This window comes from Lithobates pipiens, unplaced genomic scaffold (genome assembly GCF_037356315.1).
Source record: "Lithobates pipiens isolate NorthernLeopardFrog02 unplaced genomic scaffold, aLitPip1_a1.2 Scaffold_3, whole genome shotgun sequence".
NCBI classification, from domain to species: Eukaryota; Metazoa; Chordata; class Amphibia; order Anura; family Ranidae; genus Lithobates; species Lithobates pipiens.
Window position 1 is genome coordinate 148,009,432 of NW_027507790.1, and position 18,023 is coordinate 148,027,454.

General features: G+C 42.1%; 1 protein-coding gene across 5 annotated transcripts in view; it reads left to right on the forward strand.

Moving 5' to 3' along the window:
• The window catches only part of SKIC3 (SKI3 subunit of superkiller complex), a 204,780-nt gene that overhangs the window by 78,584 nt on the left and 108,173 nt on the right, over nucleotides 1-18,023 (forward strand). For all 5 annotated transcript variants that reach the window (XM_077462372.1, XM_077462378.1, XM_077462373.1 and 2 more), the window contains exons 15-25: nucleotides 3,053-3,232; nucleotides 4,921-5,045; nucleotides 6,501-6,754; nucleotides 9,307-9,409; nucleotides 12,282-12,458; nucleotides 14,124-14,268; nucleotides 14,861-14,939; nucleotides 15,308-15,369; nucleotides 15,467-15,523; nucleotides 15,628-15,696; nucleotides 16,907-16,981. In XM_077462372.1, the coding sequence (XP_077318498.1) occupies nucleotides 3,053-3,232; nucleotides 4,921-5,045; nucleotides 6,501-6,754; nucleotides 9,307-9,409; nucleotides 12,282-12,458; nucleotides 14,124-14,268; nucleotides 14,861-14,939; nucleotides 15,308-15,369; nucleotides 15,467-15,523; nucleotides 15,628-15,696; nucleotides 16,907-16,981 (1,326 nt within the window). The remainder of the gene's footprint in view (nucleotides 1-3,052; nucleotides 3,233-4,920; nucleotides 5,046-6,500; nucleotides 6,755-9,306; nucleotides 9,410-12,281; nucleotides 12,459-14,123; nucleotides 14,269-14,860; nucleotides 14,940-15,307; nucleotides 15,370-15,466; nucleotides 15,524-15,627; nucleotides 15,697-16,906; nucleotides 16,982-18,023) is intronic.

Sequence of the window (18,023 nt, forward strand, 5' to 3'; positions counted from 1 at the left end):
GCATGGCAGATGACGTGGAAAGTGGACAATCCACATCTCGTGGCAAGTGACGTGGCAGGTGATGTGGCAAGTGGACAATTCACAACTTGTGGCAGGTGATGTGGCAAGTGATGTGGCAGGTGATGTGACAAGTGGACAATCCACATCTTGTGGCAAGTGACGTGGCAGCTGACGTGGCAAGTGACGTGGCAAGTGGACAATCCAAAACTTGTGGCAGGTGACGTGGCAAGTGACGTGGCAGGTGACGTGGCAAGTGGACAATCCACAGCTTGTGGCAAGTGACATGGCAGGTGGCAAGTGATGTGGCAAGTGGACAATCCACAACTTGTGGCAAGTGACGTGGCAGGTGATGTGGCAAGTGACGTGGCAAGTGGACAATCCACTACTTGTGGCAGGTGATGTGGCTGGTGACGTGGCAAGTGGACAATCCACAGCTTGTGGCAGGTGGTATGGCAGATGATGTGGAAAGTGGACAATCCACATATCGTGGCAAGTGACGTGGCAGGTGATGTGGCAAGTGACGTGGCAAGTGGACAATCCACAACTTGTGGCAGGTGACGTGGCAGGTGATGTGGCAAGTGGACAATCCCCAACTTGTGGAAAGTGACGTGGCAAGTGACGTGGAAAGTGGACAATCCAAAACTTGTGGCAGGTGACGTGGCAAGTGACGTGGCAGGTGATGTGGAAAGTGATGTGGCAAGTGGACAATCCACAACTTGTGGCAGGTGATGTGGCTGGTGACGTGGCAAGTGGACAATCCACATCTTGTGGCAGGTGACGTGGCAGGTGACGTGGAAAGTGGTGTGGCAAGTGGACAATCCACAACTTGTGGCTGGGGATGTGGCAAGTGGACAATCCACAACTTGTGGCAGGTGGCATGGCAGGTGACGTGGAAAGTGGACAATCCACATCTTGTGGCAAGTGACGTGGCAGGTGATGTGGCAAGTGACGTGGCAAGTAGACAATCCACAACTTGTGGCAGGTGATGTGGCAAGTGACGTGGCAGGTGATGTGGCAAGTCACGTGGCAAGTGGACAATCCACAACTTGTGGCAGGTGATGTGGCTGGTGACGTGGCAAGTGGACAATCCACAACTTGTGGCAGGTGATGTGGCTGGTGACGTGGCAAGTGGACAATCCACAGCTTGTGGCAGGTGGCATGGCAGATGACGTGGAAAGTGGACAATCCACATCTCGTGGCAAGTGACGTGGCAGGTGATGTGGCAAGTGACGTGGCAAGTGGACAATCCACAACTTGTGGCAGGTGACGTGGCAGGTGATGTGACAAGTGGACAATCCACATCTTGTGGCAAGTGACGTGGCAGCTGACGTGGCAAGTGACGTGGCAAGTGGACAATCCAAAACTTGTGGCAGGTGACGTGGCAAGTGACGTGGTAGGTGACGTGGCAAGTGGACAATCCACTGCATGTGGCAAGTGACATGGCAGGTGGCAAGTGATGTGGCAAGTGGACAATCCACAACTTGTGGCAAGTGACGTGGCAGGTGATGTGGCAAGTGACGTGGCAAGTGGACAATCCACTACTTGTGGCAGGTGATGTGGCTGGTGACGTGGCAAGTGGACAATCCACAGCTTGTGGCAGGTGGCATGGCAGATGACGTGGAAAGTGGACAATCCACATCTCGTGGCAAGTGACGTGGCAGGTGATGTGGCAGGTGATGTGGCAAGTCACGTGGCAAGTGGAAATCCACAACTTGTGGCAGGTGATGTGGCTGGTGACGTGGCAAGTGGACAATCCACAACTTGTGGCAGGTGATGTGGCAAGTGACGTGGCAGGTGATGTGGACAATCCCCATCTTGTGGCAGGTGACGTGGCAAGTGACGTGGCAAGTGGACAATCCACAACTTGTGGCAGGTGACGTGGCAAGTGGACAATCCACAACTTGTGGCAAGTGACGTGGCAGGTGATGTGGCAAGTGACGTGGCAAGTAGACAATCCACAACTTGTGGCAGGTGATGTGGCAAGTGACGTGGCAGGTGATGTGGCAAGTGGACAATCCACTACTTGTGGCAGATGATGTGGCTGGTGACGTGGCAAGTGGACAATCCACAGCTTGTGGCAGGTGGCATGGCAGATGACGTGGAAAGTGGACAATCCACATCTCGTGGCAAGTGACGTGGCAGGTGATGTGGCAAGTGACGTGGCAAGTGGACAATCCACAACTTGTGGCAGGTGACGTGGCAGGTGATGTGGCAAGTGGACAATCCCCAACTTGTGGCAAGTGACGTGGCAAGTGGACAATCCAAAACTTGTGGCAGGTGACGTGGCAAGTGACGTGGCAGGTGACGTGGCAAGTCACGTGGCAAGTGGACAATCCACAACTTGTGGCAGGTGACGTGGCAGTTGGACAATCCACAACTTGTGGCAGATGACGTGGCAAGTGACGTGGCAAGTGACGTGGCAAGTGGACAATCCACAACTTGTGGCAGGTGACGTGGCAAGTGACGTGGCAAGTGGACAATACAAAACTTGTGGCAGGTGACGTGGCAAGTGACATGGCAGGTGATGTGGCAAGTCACGTGGCAAGTGGACAATCCACAACTTGTGGCAGGTGACGTGGCAGTTGGACAATCCACAACTTGTGGCAGATGACGTGGCAAGTCACGTGGCAAGTGACGTGGCAAGTGGACAATCCACAACTTGTGGCAGGTGCCGTGGCAAGTGACACGCTAAATACAAGTACACTGCAGCTCTCACAGCTGCTGCTACTCACTCTGGTCTCACAAAATTGCTGAAATAGTTAATAATACTGTTTTTTGAGCTGGGGAGGGTCTATGATGTTAGCTTAACTAAACGCTTCTAGACGCAAACGCGGTAAAACGCCGCTAAATCGCTGTAAAAATCGCGGCAAAACGCGCGTTTCTAAACGCCGGTTTCAACATGTGTCCAGCAGCGTTTGCATCTGCGTCTCGTGTGCATGAAGCCTTAATGTGACACATCTCAATGATGTTTGCTTTTTTTAGGCAGACTAGGATATTTTTTTTTTTTTTTGATTAAACTATTTAATTTGTTTGTTATCCTTTTCATCTGCAGGCTGCAAAACTGGACCCCTGTCATTCCAAAGTATTTTGCTACTTGGGACATTACTACAAAGAAGTAGCTGGTGACAAAGGGCGAGCTCGAGGATGCTATAAGAAGGCATTTGACCTAAATAAAAAAGATGGAGAATCTGGAGCAGCGGCTGTGGACCTAAGTATGGATCTTGGTGATATGGTAATTAAGCCTATTGATTTATCAAGGAAAAACTATTATGGTTTTGGGGCAAAGCATAATCTTTGCTTTTTCAGTAAACCTTTAGTACAGAGTACATTTATGACCATGGATTCACAAAGCACTGTGGATTTTTTTTAACCCCTTTATGACAAGCGTTGGCACATATGCAGCCTCACTGAAATGGGTCTTGTTCCATTGGGCCACATATGTGTGCACATATGTTTGTGCTGGGAACATGCTGCACAGCACACTCTTAACGCTGAGACTGAGCTGGCACTGATAGCTCCAAGTGTCATACTAACGATCGGGAGGACCAGCTCTTGATCATATGATTGCTGTACTGCCTGTGATTTTCTATCAAAACAATCAGTAATTATACAACCTATCCTTATGTTCTTTTGTCCCCTTGAATTGAGAAAAATATACATTGCGTCTTTTTCTCCTTGCTATAAGAGACGTATAGCAACAAGTATGTGTAAAAAATAAAGATAAAAAAGGTAGAGCAAGGTTTTCTGTAGGTTGAGGTCACGGTCAGTGTGTTTTTAGGTAGGTTAAGAAATTTTTTTTTCATTTGGTGCCAGATTAATATCCGTGTGTGTAGGGTAGCATACAAAACTAAAATGTTTGTTTCTGGACCCTACTAAAGGTACAAACAACAGCAATATGTGGTATTGCATCGATCGCCAGGAGTAGAAGAATCTATTTTGGGCTCTACTACTAAACTAGTAGAGCATATTTAATTTTCAAAGTCTGTTTAGTGAGTGAGGTAAACCAAAGTGAAAACACAATCATGTTATTGAAAAATGTAACAGGATGGTTGATTGCAAAGAGAGATGATTTTCTCTGTGTAAAATCTACAGCAGATCCATGGACATCATGTGTCTGCCAGTCCACATTATGAAGCCTCGCACACACATTTGGATTTTCAGCAGGGAATTGTGTGATGACAGACTGTTGGCCTAAAATCTGACCATTATTATGCTCCATTAGACAGTTGTTGTCTAACTTTCCACCAACAAATGTTGGATGGCAGGCTAGTAAATTTTTGGCGGACAACTGTTGTCAGATTTTCATAACGTGTGTACACAAGTCCTTCACACAAAAGTCCAAAGTACAAACGTGCATGCTCGGAATCAATGCTCGCCAAACACAAACACGACATTAGCAGAAGGTTCCCAAAGGGTGGTGCTCGAGCTGAAATTCCACGTAGTACGTCATTACGTTCGTGTTTGTTGGCTGACAATTGTGTACCGTTTGTATGCAAGACAAATTCCTGCCACACGCCCTTCGGACAAAAGTCTGGCACTTCGTTAGCTAACAATCCGATCATGTGTACGAGGCTTAACGTAGAGGATGTTTTTTTTTTTTTGTTCTTTTTTTTTTTCTCCAACCAGCAAGTTGAATGTAAAGAACTGAGCCGATTCCTCCATTCACACACTCAATGTGGATAGTGGAATCCTCCCCCTGAGTCCTTGTATTTGGACAGCTGGATGCATTCTTGGTGAATGTATCCAGCTGGAATAAATGTTTTGCTGACCTCTGATGTACTATATTTTACAGCACTTTACTTTCTGATTATGATAAAGCAGGTTGTAAACATATTTTAGAGTTGGCTATATACTAAGTGTGTTTTGTATATTTGACTGCGCAGTTCTGTAATTTTAGTGAAATGTATCGCTGTCTTCCAGGACACAGCATTAGCTATTTTGTCGGCTGTTACAGAAAAGGCAAGCGCGGGAACTGCCAAATGGGCTTGGCTTAGGCGAGGTCTCTTCTATCTAAGAGCTGGTCAGCATTCAAAAGCCGTGTCTGAGTAAGTGTGCAGTGCCATGTTTACCAAACTTGGCTCATAGGTTAAATCATTTTATTTTAAATTGTTTAGCTAAAACATATCTTAGTGTTGGCTAGAGTAGAAAATTATTAGGACTCAGAACTGCTATCTGGAGCTCCATTCGAGGTTTCCCTCACTCTGGTTGCAGCTGTGACACTAGAAAGGAAGTAAGAGAAAACCTGCAATAGGGACGCAGACAGCAATAAATAGCTCACAGGGGTTCTAGTCTTCACCTACTGTACTGAAATAAAAGCATTTTTATGTCTGTCAGTGTCAAAAGAGCATTTGCGAGGTCAGGTACTGATGTTGGATGAGATAACCCTTCTCACAATTGGTCTTCTAGTTGGTCCCATTAGGGTTGAGGTTTAGGGTTCTATGCAGGCCACTGAAGTTTCTCTGCTCCATACATGTGAAATTCTGTCATTTATAAATCTGTCCTTGAACACAGGGCACAGACATGTTGAAGAGAGTATAGGTTCCTCCCCAAACTGTTGCCACAAGCCTGTAAATTCCTAAACTCTCTTTTGGAGGACTGTCCAAATAGTAGGTATCCACAAACCTTTGACCATATAGTTTGTCATTTAATGCTTAGACTTTCTGCAGGGAATTAATTGTTTTTGGCTTAAAGCCTCGTACACACTAGTATTTTTTTTTTATTTAACCCAGCAGGCTGAGCAGAAAAAAACTGAAGAGCTCAGGAGGAGCCGCTGTACTAACAATCTGATGGTAGTATAGCTATCTCCTATGCTAAACTGTTGTGCTTTGACAGGGGAATGTCTCCCCGCCAGATCACAACCATCGGCGCTATTGGCTGAGAGCACTGATCAGGAGCCATTCGGCAGACCTTTTTCTGCCATGACCCTTCGACAGAAGCCGGATGTTCCAGCTTCTGTTGGGCTGTGTGCCACACACACGTGCAGAATGTTGCCTGATATGCGACCCTTGCGTACTAGGCTAAAATGGATAAAGTGAAGGTTCTTGGCCAAAAGTGCAAATTATCAGCTGCAGGGTCAATGCAGAGATGAGCACAACACCATGAAAAACTAGAAATGTTTCATAACTGAACTTGACTCGATATTTCACGACCAAATAGCTATAATGAAGGATACCTTTTACTATTGCCACTGTGTAATTCTAAAAGCTCTCTTCACAGCATGCTTTAACCTTTCTAGCGCTCATACAAGTCTCAATTAATTAATTCCATCAGCAAACCTTGTCATTTGTGAATTTAGTCTGGCCTCTAACTGTGTCATAATTAGTACTCCATGTGTTCAATTGATCTGCGTGGACTCTCAAAATGAGAAGTGCGCACTCATCAATAAACACTAACTTTACAATTTAGCGTTTTTTTTTGTTTTTGTTTTTTTATTGAAATACTGTGAAATGCTTTTATCCATTAGTTTTATTATAATAACTGACACCTCTGTTTTGAATTAGCTTGCATGCTGCACTTAGAGCTGATCCGAAGGATTCCAACTGCTGGGAGTGTTTGGGAGAGGCTTACCTAAGCAGAGGAGGATACACCACTGCACTGAAATCCTTTATGAAAGCCAGTGAACTTAACCCAAACTCAATTTACAGTGCGTACAAGATAGCCTCCATCAAGCAGATCCTGGGGACTTTTAAAGAGGCTGCAACAGAATATCAGCAAATTGTTAAGAAGTCTGGAGAATATGTGCCTGCACTAAAAGGTATTACGAGGATGATGTCATTACATCCGCGGTGAACTGATCTATGTTGTTCACCATAGGGACAAAGATCATTGCATATGTGCAATGTATTTTATCTGTACTGCTAAACCCAACTTAAAGTGATTGTAAAGGTAGAAGTTTTTTTTTCAGTAAAGTGAACAGGCTCAGAAGATACATAGAGAGTAAATAAATCCTCCTACATACATTGTATATGTATATCTGCTGTCTTCAGCTTTATATATGTTTAGAAAGTGCGCATCCTGTTAGAATTTTCTCTTTCTGATTCATCTGTGGGTGTGGATTCTTGCCATGTACTGTGAGACAGCTGATTGGAGGAAAGGCACACACCCCTCTCTCATAGGCAGACACTTGCAGAGCTGTGCTGTTATTTGATCAGCTCTCTGCTAGTCTATCTATTCAGCCTGGTTTTTATCACAGTTGATGGAGAACTTGTCAGAAGTCATGGTGATAGCAGGAGAAAGCCATGGGACTTAGCGCTTTGAAGAGAGATATGAAAACACTACAGATATATATGCCCAGCTCAGATTTCATGAATGGGGTTCACCTATGTGTAGCAGCCCCCCCTGAGCCCCTCTAATACTTAACTAATATCTAATACAGCCTAGAGGTCGACCGATATGGGTTTTTCTCTGGCCGATGCCGATATTTAGAAATCATGGCGGCCGATAGCCGATATTTTATTTTATTTATTTTTTTTCCTTTTTTTTTTTTTTTAATCCCCCTTGATCTAACACACCTTTCCCATTGGGGCGTTTTTCAGGCGCTTTTGGGCTAAAAATAGCGCCTGTAAAGTGCCTGCAAAATGGCTCCCCTGCAGTCTGTGTGAAAGACAGAGTGCTTTCACACTGAGGCGATGCGCTGGCAGGATCTTAAAAAAAAAAAGTCCTGCAAGCAGCATGTTTGGGGTGGTGTATACTGCTCCTCCACCACTCCTGCCCATTGATATTAATGGGCACCACTGCCGAAGCGCATGCAATGCGATTTTGGCAGCAGTGCTTCATGGGCGCATTTAACCTCTTCCTTGGCCGCTAGCTGGGTTATATGTGCCCCACTAGCAGCCAAATAGCACCGCTAAAATGATGGTAAAGAGCCGCTAAAACTTGCGTTTTACCATCAACGCCTGCCCGCTCCAGTGTGAAAGCAGTCTTCATAAGTGATGCAGAAAATTTCTTACATTTAAACATTTATTAAACAAAACAAACCTCCAATCAGTTTACTTGTATGTATGATTTAGATTTAAAAAAAAAAAAAACATATATTAAATAAAAACAGGTAGTCAAAACTTTTGGAGGAAAAAAAAAATGAGCTAACTTTACTGTTTTTATTTTATTTTTATTTTTTAAATAGTGTATTTTTTTCCCAAAAAAATGCATTTGTAAGACCTTTGTGCAAATGCCGTGTGACATAAAATATTGCAACAACTGCTATTTTATTCCCTAGGATCTCTGCTAAAAAAATATATATAATTTTTGGGGGGTCTAAGTGATTTTCTGGCAGAAAATACAGGATTTTTAATTGTAAGCAACAAGTGTCAGAAAAGATTTAGTCTTTAAATGGTTAAACAGAACTTCTACACACAGAGATGACTTCATTCATTCAAGTGTAAACATTGTATCTTTATGTGCTTGCCCAGAGAGGAGGAAAGTGTTTCTATGAGGACTCAGGCAACTTACACTGACTTCTATTACAGAAGTCATTTCAAAGTCCCGCTGTAGTTCTAAATCGGCTTTTTATCAGCACAATCGGCCGATGCCGATTATTAAAAAAACGGCAAATATCGGCCGATATATCGGTCGACCTCTAATACAGCCCTCCTCAGCCCCTCTAGATACAGCGATGTTGCAGGAGTGTCTTGGCTGCCCGAGACGCCCCTCCTTATTGGCTGAGACAGCAGTGCAGCACCATTGGCTCCAACTGCTAATCAATGTCAGTCAGCCAATGAGGAGATAGAGAAAGGGACTGGGCCGGGCCATGGCTCGGTGTCTGAATGGACACAGGGAGCTGCAGCTTGGCTAGAATGCCCTCATAGCAAGCTGCTTGCTGTGGGGGCACTCAACAGGAGGGAGAGGCCAGGAGCACCGAAGAAGGACCAGAGAAGAGGAGGATCAGGGCTGCTCTGGGCAAAACCAATACACAGAGCAGGCAAGTATAACATGTTTGTTGTTTTTAACAAAAAAAAAAAAAAGAGAGACTTTACAATCACTTTAATGAAGCACAGACAATGGCGCTATATACACTAATCCAAATTCTAACAAAAATGTAAAAAAGATCTTCAAGTAAAGTCTCTTCATCCGCTCTTCTTCAACTATGTTTTCACCTTTAAATAAAAATCTGAAAATGTCTTCTGGCTTAGGATCAAGTTTTTAATGCATGTGGTATATCATTTTTTATTTTGTACCTTTCTATCATTCCCAAATTTGAATCCTTTCTGTCATTTCCAATCTGAAATAATTTTATTGGTAATAGAATATAGTTTTCAACAGCATTGTTTTGTTTGTTCCTTAATTTCTCCAACTTTTTGTCTCTTCCAGGTCTTGGCGAATGCCATTTAATGCTTGCAAAAGGTGCACTTGCAGATTTCCTGGATTCTAAGGCAGTGGCTGCCATAGAAAAAGGGCTTGCATACCTGACAAGGTTGGTGTCTTTTAATCAAGTTTTTTTTTTCCTTTGATTCCAAGAAGATTTAAAAAAATAAACACAGAGTAATGCAGTTATCTATTCATTTAAACTTCATTAAATTATTGAACCACCAGTCTGGTTACTGTCTGCCCCTCTTAGCAAGTTTCATCCTTTTTATTTTCTGTTCTCCTGGTTATCGGTTAATAGTAAATCCTAAAGTTACAGCTGTCGCTTAACATGAGGTGAGAAGAAATCTTTTAGTGCAGACATCTGTGGAAGTAGGGCATTGCAGCTCTCTTCCTGTATCGTCTTATGGACACAACTGGGACACACTTAAAAAAAAAAAAAAAATTGATGGGAAAAGAAGTTTCTTTTCAGATACATTTTAAAGCTGAACTCCAGTTGAAAATAAATACAAAAAATAGCCAATTGAAAGATGTAATAAAAACAAAGCTGTTTCCGTCATACTAGCCTTCAACTCAGAGTGGCTTCTGTAGTACTTTATTGCATTACATGTTGTTCTCAGTCTTTTGGATTAAATGATGGCCAGCATCATTCAGCCTATTTCCTCTGGTCAGTGGCTTTGTTGTCCCCTAAACACACCTCTTTATGCTGCCTTTAGCTCCACCCCATTCTAAAGCCCAAATTACGGTTGTTCCTTCTGGGAGAGAGGTACAGACAACATAGAGCTCCCAACCATTCTCTTTGCTGAGTGATCTTTAACTATTACGAATGAAGCACTGCTTGTTCATTCATAAATGTAAAAGACCACTCATAGCCTTGACTGTGTGTCATCTGTCTTCTTGTGCCCTATATGTGTAAAAGCAGCCATAGATATATCATACAGAGCCACAGCTCTGAGTGATCTTTTCATTTTATGAATGAACAAGCAGTGCTGTTTGTTCATTCAGAATAGTGAGAGATCACTTAGTGGATGCAGGCTGTGTGATCTTTTAGCAGTTGCTTTTCCACATACACAGCTCTGGCCCTGCTGCACACTGTGTGATCTTTTGTTGGCTGCTTTTACATATACATAGCCATGTCCCTGATGAAGTGCTGTGTGATCATTTACTTTGATGAATGAACAATCAGCGATATCAGTGCGGTGTTGTGAATGACACAGCTCGGCAGTGGTGATGGTTCATTCTAAGTCTGGAAGATTGCTTAGCACTTTGAGACTGTTATTCATCTTCTGTGGCTGTGTACAATGTACGTATGTTTAGATGCAACCTCAGATCGACAGACACACATCACCACTGGCTGTGTGGTCTTTGTGAATGGCAGTACTGAACTTCAGAGTGGCTCCTGCTGCCTGCTTACTAGAGTTGTCACTAACAAATCCATCTCACATTGTCATGGCTGCAGGAGGAAAAACCACATTGCATAGCAACCGAGAGACAAATTTGAACGTGACAAGTACTATATACGTTTGGTCCCCTGGGAGAATAAATATTAATAAGCTATTATTTTGTAAAATAATTCTTCTTTAACGGCGTCCTACCCGGCCTATATACAAATGACAGTCGAATGGGTGCAGTGCTGTTCTGAGTGGACATCATATGACGTCCTCCCAGTCACGTGCCTTACACATGGCAGCGATGCGATCTGGCACCCGCTGTCCTCCAGTCATTGTACCAGCCACCCCCAGTACTATTCACAACAATCGCATGACAGTCGTACACTGTGAATGGCTTTCATTCATAGCTATTGATTGTGTACTATTGCGATAATCTCTGTGATTGGTCAGTGATCACATGGTAAAGGCATGGCCAATCACAGCTATCACAATAATACACTATGAATGAATTAATGCCATTCATAAAAATGATTGCTTATAACATTGATCATCACTCTAACTAATGTAACTATGGTATTGCATTGCTCTGATCACGGAAAGTAAAAAAAAAAAAAAACACGTTTAAACTAATTGAAAAAAAATGACATTTTTCTTTCTATTTTACATACTGTCACCAGTCGTATCCTGATCGCCGCCACACCAATCATATGATGATGCTATACTGCGCTGGTGACAGTATGTAAAAAATTTAAAAATAAATAAAATATATTTTTTATTTAATTTCTATATTTTCAAAAAAAATTGTGACAAATAACTACAACTTTAAAAAACTCACCATGCCTCTTACTAAATAGCATGGACTGTACTTTCCAAAAAGGGGTAATTTGAAGAGTATTTGCACTGTCCTGGCATTTTAGGACCTCAAGACATGAAAGAGGCTATCGGTACATCAGGACTGATCAATATATTGTACCTTGATTTGGGTTATTTTTACAAAAGAAATGTAGCAGAATACCTTTTTGGCCTAGATTTATGAAGAAAGATTATTTGCAAAATTTTATAATGGAAATGCAGAAAAAAAAATGGGGTGTGGGGGGGGGTGTTAAAATTTTCTGTATTTTTTAGCAAAGAATAAAAAACCCAGTGGTGATTAAATACCACCAAAAGAAAACTCTGTCTAAAAAAATAACAATTTAATTTGGATACAGTGTTGATGACTGAGTAATTGTCGGTCAAAGTGTGACAGTGCTGAAAACTGAAAATTGGTGAGTGTCCAGTATTCAAGTGGTTAAAGACGGTTATGGAACTCTTCGACAGTATATGCCTAGACAGTCAATTAGAAGCAGCCTTCCAAGCCTTGTAAAAGTGATCAGCTGCCTGGATCATTTTTACTGGAATGCTGGTCGCCAGCTGTAAAAATCAATACACTGGGCAAAAAGAGGTTAAAGGCCAATGTTTCCAGCAGTGTTTGGAATAAAATGTTTTGGGTAAAAATCTATACATATCAGCGGTGTATTGTGTGATTGCTGGAAGTTCCATTTTTTTGTATTTAATTTCTGTATTTACTAAAAGCATTGTATTAAATTTCAGGGCAGTTCAGCAGCGGCCAGATCTTGTATGTTTATGGAAACTTCTTGGCGATGCCTGTACCTGTCTTTATGCAGTCTCACCAGCTAAAGTCAAAATCAATGTCCTGGGTGCCCTTGTTGGGCAGAATGAAGGCCATCGAGTGATTAGTAAATCGGAAGCCTTAGAGCTTGGAGCAAGGTAAGAATTGTGTGTATATTTTATCTATTGCAGGACCACATTGCAAATATTGAACAGTCTGCAGTAAAAAGTGGCTATTCTAAAGTACACATGTTAAACCATAACCCCAAACTAATATATATATATTTTTTTTTTGGTACCTTTGTAACCCATATATTAACCACTTAACCACTTCTGGACCGTCCACCGTCGTTATACGTCGGTACATTGAAGAGGAATACCGTTGTTAAGACAGCAGCTAGCTGCCATAACCCCAGTATCATCTTCTTCAGCGGGCGGTCCGCTTCAAGATAAAAGTGGTCTCTGCAGCGGATTCACCACAAGATCACTTTTATCGGTGGCAGGAGACACTCCGTAGCCCTCCGCTGCTTACCAGAGTCGTCGGCAGAGGCGATCGGATGTTCTCCCTTGTGTGACATGGAGACGAGTGAGGGGAAGATGGCCCCCACCTGAGTCCATATCATTGCAGGGCGGAAGCGACATCAAAACGTCACTTCTGCCCATAGCTCTCTTAAATTTTTTTTATTGCATTTTAGTGTAAATATGAAATCTGAGGTCCTTTTGACCCCAGATCTCATATTTAAGAGATCCTGTCATGCTTTTTTTTTTTTTTTTTATTACAAGGGATGTTTACATTCCTTGTAATAGGAATAAAAGTGACACAATTTTTATTTATTTCTTTTTTTAAAGAACAGTGTAAAAAAAAAAAAATAAAAGGTCAAATAAATAAGAAAAAATACATAAATGTATTTATTTCCACGTGCAGAAGCGAACCCATACGTGAGTAGCACCCGCATATGAAAACGGTGTTCGAACCACAAATGGGAGGTATCGCCGCGATCGGTAGAGCGAGAGCAATAATCCTAGACCTCCTCTGTAACTCAAAATATGCAACCTGTAGAATTTGTTAAATGTCGTCTATGGAGATTTTTAAGGGTAAAAGTTTGTTGCCATTCCACGAGTGGGCGCAATTTTGAAGCATGACATGTTGGATATAAATTTACTCGTCGTAACATTATTGGGCTAACTTTACTGTTGTCTTATTTTTTTAATTCAAAAAAGTTTACTTTTTCCCCAAAAAAGTGCGCTTGTAAGAACGCTGCGCAAATATGGTGTGAAAGAAAGTATTGTAATGAGGACTTTTTTATTCTCTAGGGTGTTAGGAAAAAACATTATAGTGTTTGGGGGTTCTAACTAATTTTCTAGCAAAAAAAATGTTTTTAACTTGTAAACAACAAATCTCAGAGGCTCGGTCCTTAAGTGGTTAAATAATAAAAAAAAAAGTAAAATCTCTAACTTTCAGCGCTGTCCCCAGCTTTTTCCTCTGTCCAGAGCCACCAGTCTATTTCATCATCATGCAGGCTGAGCTCACAGTACTCCTGGGCTGAGCAACACATATACTCTATTACATGAGTAATGAGTGGAAACATAAAGAATGTGTTACTCCAGCATTTCATATTCCTGATATGTGCCTGCTGTACTTGTATGGGAAAGTATCCTGATCTTTGTATTGCTTCCTGTATGTGCAATCCCTGGTGTTCCTGCCAGTCCCTCCACTTTCCTATTAAAAATGTTTTGTCTTTTATTTCAATTTTAGACTTCATGTAGTAAAAGGCAAGTCTAGATTTCTATTTATTTTTTTACATTTTCTGTTCACTTCCCAAGGTGTTATGGGCGAGCATTGAAGATTCAATCATCTGCAAATATCTGGTGTGATCTTGGCATAAATTATCTTTACCAAGCTCAAAATCTAATGAGCTCTGACAGCCAAGCAAGTGATACAAGTAATTTATTGGAAAGATCTGTGCAGGTATGTTTGTTCTACAAGTGTAAAAGGAAGAAACATGGTCATTACAGAGGTTTACCTGGAACTAATTGCACGTTCCTCTACGAATAATGGCTCCTTACTAGACTGTCATGTTCATGCTTTCATTTACCTAACAAGACAACAATAAGCTGCAAACCAACATTACATAAATAAAAATGTGATTTGCTTTGCTGCAGCTTAGGGAATTTTTTAATAGCTGTGAACATAATAAATAGTTCTTTCATATGACTTGTAACATTACTAGTTCTTTTACCCTACACACTCCAAAGCCTGCACCTAAAATGCATCACTAAGGCTCGGTTCACACTGCTGTGACATGGGATCCGACTTGTGAGACCCCAAGTCATAGCTGTCCTATCTGATACTACACAAGTCACTCCTACTTTAGAAAAGGTTCTTGCACTACTTTGGTATGGCTTGGGTTTGCGATTTCAGCCCTTGTACAGGCTCTTAAATGGCATCCAAGTCAGAAGGAAGTCGCAGGGCAAAGTCGTTTGACTCTGCTGTCACAGTAGTATGAACCTAGCCTAACATATGACGTGTTTTCACTTGATTTTCTTTTTTTTTTGTTTAGTGTATTAAGAAATCCCTCATGATGGACAGTAGCAATCATCAGTATTGGAATGCACTTGGGGTTGTTTGCTGCACCAAAGGTATGACCATGTATTGTGGTTTATTATGCATAATTGTTTTTGGAATTCTCTCTTGACTTGAGAACTGCAGACAAAGTGTCAGTGTTGGTGTTCTTATGGCTGCAATTCTGCCATTTCCCAAGAATTTAGTATTTAGTATTTGGTTTCCTATAGCCTTTTTGTCCTAGAAAAAAGAAGGTGGTTGTGCAGAGATTAGTATTGAAGAGTTAAATGAAGATTATGATTGTCCCTGGGTGACACAAAGTTCACTTTCCATAATACTCTTGCACTGATCATTTTGTAGCTCAAATACACTTAAAAGTGATAATGGAAAACCATTTATTTCTTGTAATTTTTTTTCTAGTATAAATTATCTATATTTTTTTCAGGTGTAAACAATAATGTTCTTGCGCAACATGCTTTTATCAAGTCAATCCAGTGTCAGCCTAATGTGAGTACTGAATGCTCAGTTAATAACCCAAACCATCTTTTCTACATATATTGCTGCCTTGTGTTCCTGTTTATAAGTAGTCTCTATTTCTCTACAGAATGCTGTTGCATGGACTAATCTGGGGGCTCTGTATTTAGTGAATGAAAATATTCAGGTAAGACACTGTAGAATTTCCCTACATGCTTGTGTGTAGAATAGGAATATATGTAAGTTTATGCTGTAATATAAATACATTATATGTGTTTTTTTTTTTTTAAGCTAAGCCATCAAGCTTTCAATGTCGCCCAGTCTCTTGAACCCTCATATGTGAGATGTTGGATCGGACAGGTGAGTCAATTTTAAAGAAAATGAATAGTGGTTTGTAATTATTTATTTTGTAGGTTCCTGATAGCAAGATAGTCACCGTAATCAATGCAGTTACACTATATGGCTAAAAAGGATGTGAATACCACTCTAAATTAAGTTCCAGTGTTTCCAGTGAAGAGTACTAGTAATTCTAAAGCAAAGTTACATCTGAGATAATTGTGTGCTTCCAACATGACTATGCACAAAGATAGATCCATAAAGACACGGTTTGATAAGGATAAGGTGTGGGGATTCTAAAGTGGCCTGTGCATAGTCCAATAATCTTAACCTTGCTAAGCATCTTTGGTATGAAGTGAAACTCTGATTGCCAAGCAGAGTGCAGGGCCCGGGAGTGCCTGTTGAGCAGAGTGCAGGGCCCGGGAGTGCCTGTTGAGCAGAGTGCAGGGCCCGGGAGTGCCTGTTGAGCAGAGTGCAGGGCCCGGGAGTGCCTGTTGAGCAGAGTGCAGGGCCCGGGAGTGCCTGTTGAGCAGAGTGCAGGGCCCGGGAGTGCCTGTTGAGCAGAGTGCAGGGCCCGGGAGTGCCTGTTGAGCAGAGTGCAGGGCCCGGGAGTGCCTGTTGAGCAGAGTGCAGGGCCCGGGAGTGCCTTGTGAGCAGTGGTTCAGGGCACAGAGTGTAGGGGTCAGGAGTATATAACACACAAAGTGTAGGGATTGGATGTGCTTAATGCACAAATACAGTGGTCAGGAGTGTGTAATGCACAGGCCAGTGTGCAAAACAGCAGGGTTCAAATTCAACTCCCTCCTCAACCCATCTCATCCCAAGTACAGCATTAGAACTTTAAAATAAAATTCTGGAAAACAAACACGTTGGTTATATCTCAAGCTGTATATACTGAATTCAGAGGTCAGCTGCCCCCTGCCCTCTAAAAGTAGTATGTACAGTTTTAGAGATAACCAAGATGGACCATTCTAAAGTCAAAATGTTTTTTCCCCTGGAGTTTGGCTTTAAAATAAATAAAAAAAATAACATGGGCAAGAACCATGGCACCCCTGCAAGAGATGCTGGGCAAGTGGCCTTAAGTGCCCAGCACTAGCAATAACCATGTAACCGAAAACACTAAAGGTTTTAACCAAGCTAGGGTTCTTCTTTAAATATGATGCATTGCACTTTCTGTTTAATGTCCCCACCTCTGTATTTGCTGTACATCCATGTTTTTTGTTTTGTTTTTTAGGCCCTGATTGCAGAAGCAGTTGGAAGCTATGAAACGATGGATCTCTTCAGACACACTACTGAGCTCAGTATGCATGTAAGTCATTGATAATAAATTTGCACAGAAAAAGGAATTTTATTTCTAGTCCATTGAGGAACACAAAGCCTTTAACTTTAACGGGTTATACTGCCACCTACAGCAGGATTGAACACTGGTAAAGCGAAAAGTGTAGGCCAACCCAGAATGATCCCTGCTATTTACTACATGCCTGTAGTGTCCTAGGAAAATGGACGTCTTTTTCCCCAGCTCTGCTGTTGTAAAGACCTGTTCATTTTCTAGCAATTTGTTTTCATCTTTTTGTATTTTTTTTCCTCAAGCCATCTAGTGTGACTAGCTTAGTCTGACATTTGAACCGTACCATATCCGGACCTCGATGGACTGGACAATGCAGGGCAAGCTTGGTTCTGTGTGGGGCCCTTTTCAAACTCTGTTCTGATAAATATTAGCTGGGGAGCACTTTCCAAGTCCAGGGCTGTTGGCATTGCCTTGCCCTGTCTGGGAAAACTCATAGTGAGTAGACTGGTTCCACTGTACTGTCTGCCGCCAACTCATTTCCACTAATGGGTCAGGGACTGCCTGCAGCACAGCTACTCATGGTGCCAACATTTGCACTCTGGAACCATGTTGATTTCTGCTGTTAGTGTCTCCCTGTTTTCAGAGTCACTTTAGGCTCAAGGTTAGTTAGGCCCTTTGCTCTCTCAGCTGAGGTGTTTACTGCTGTCATGCAGGACACAAACTACCCAGTTTTACCTTTGCTGACTGATTGCAGAGGCCAGAAGTATGATTCTGTGCCTTCTCCTGTAGGTTCTGTATTTTATTTATCTGTCGCCTTAGCAACTTCTGAGCCATTGGCCACAGAGTGTGATTCTGTGTCTTTGTCCAGTGAGGTTTATATCTGAGTATTTGAGTCTACTGCCATTACTCCAAAGTTAAAGGAGATTTTTTTCAGTGGTTATTAATCCAGTGCACAGCACTAGAGAATTGGTCTGTTGCCTCTGTCAGTTTTATTTTCAGGATTGGGTCATATAGGGCCCCTAAGGCAGCAAAGATCTTCCCATTTTTCCTGCTTTTCCTGCTT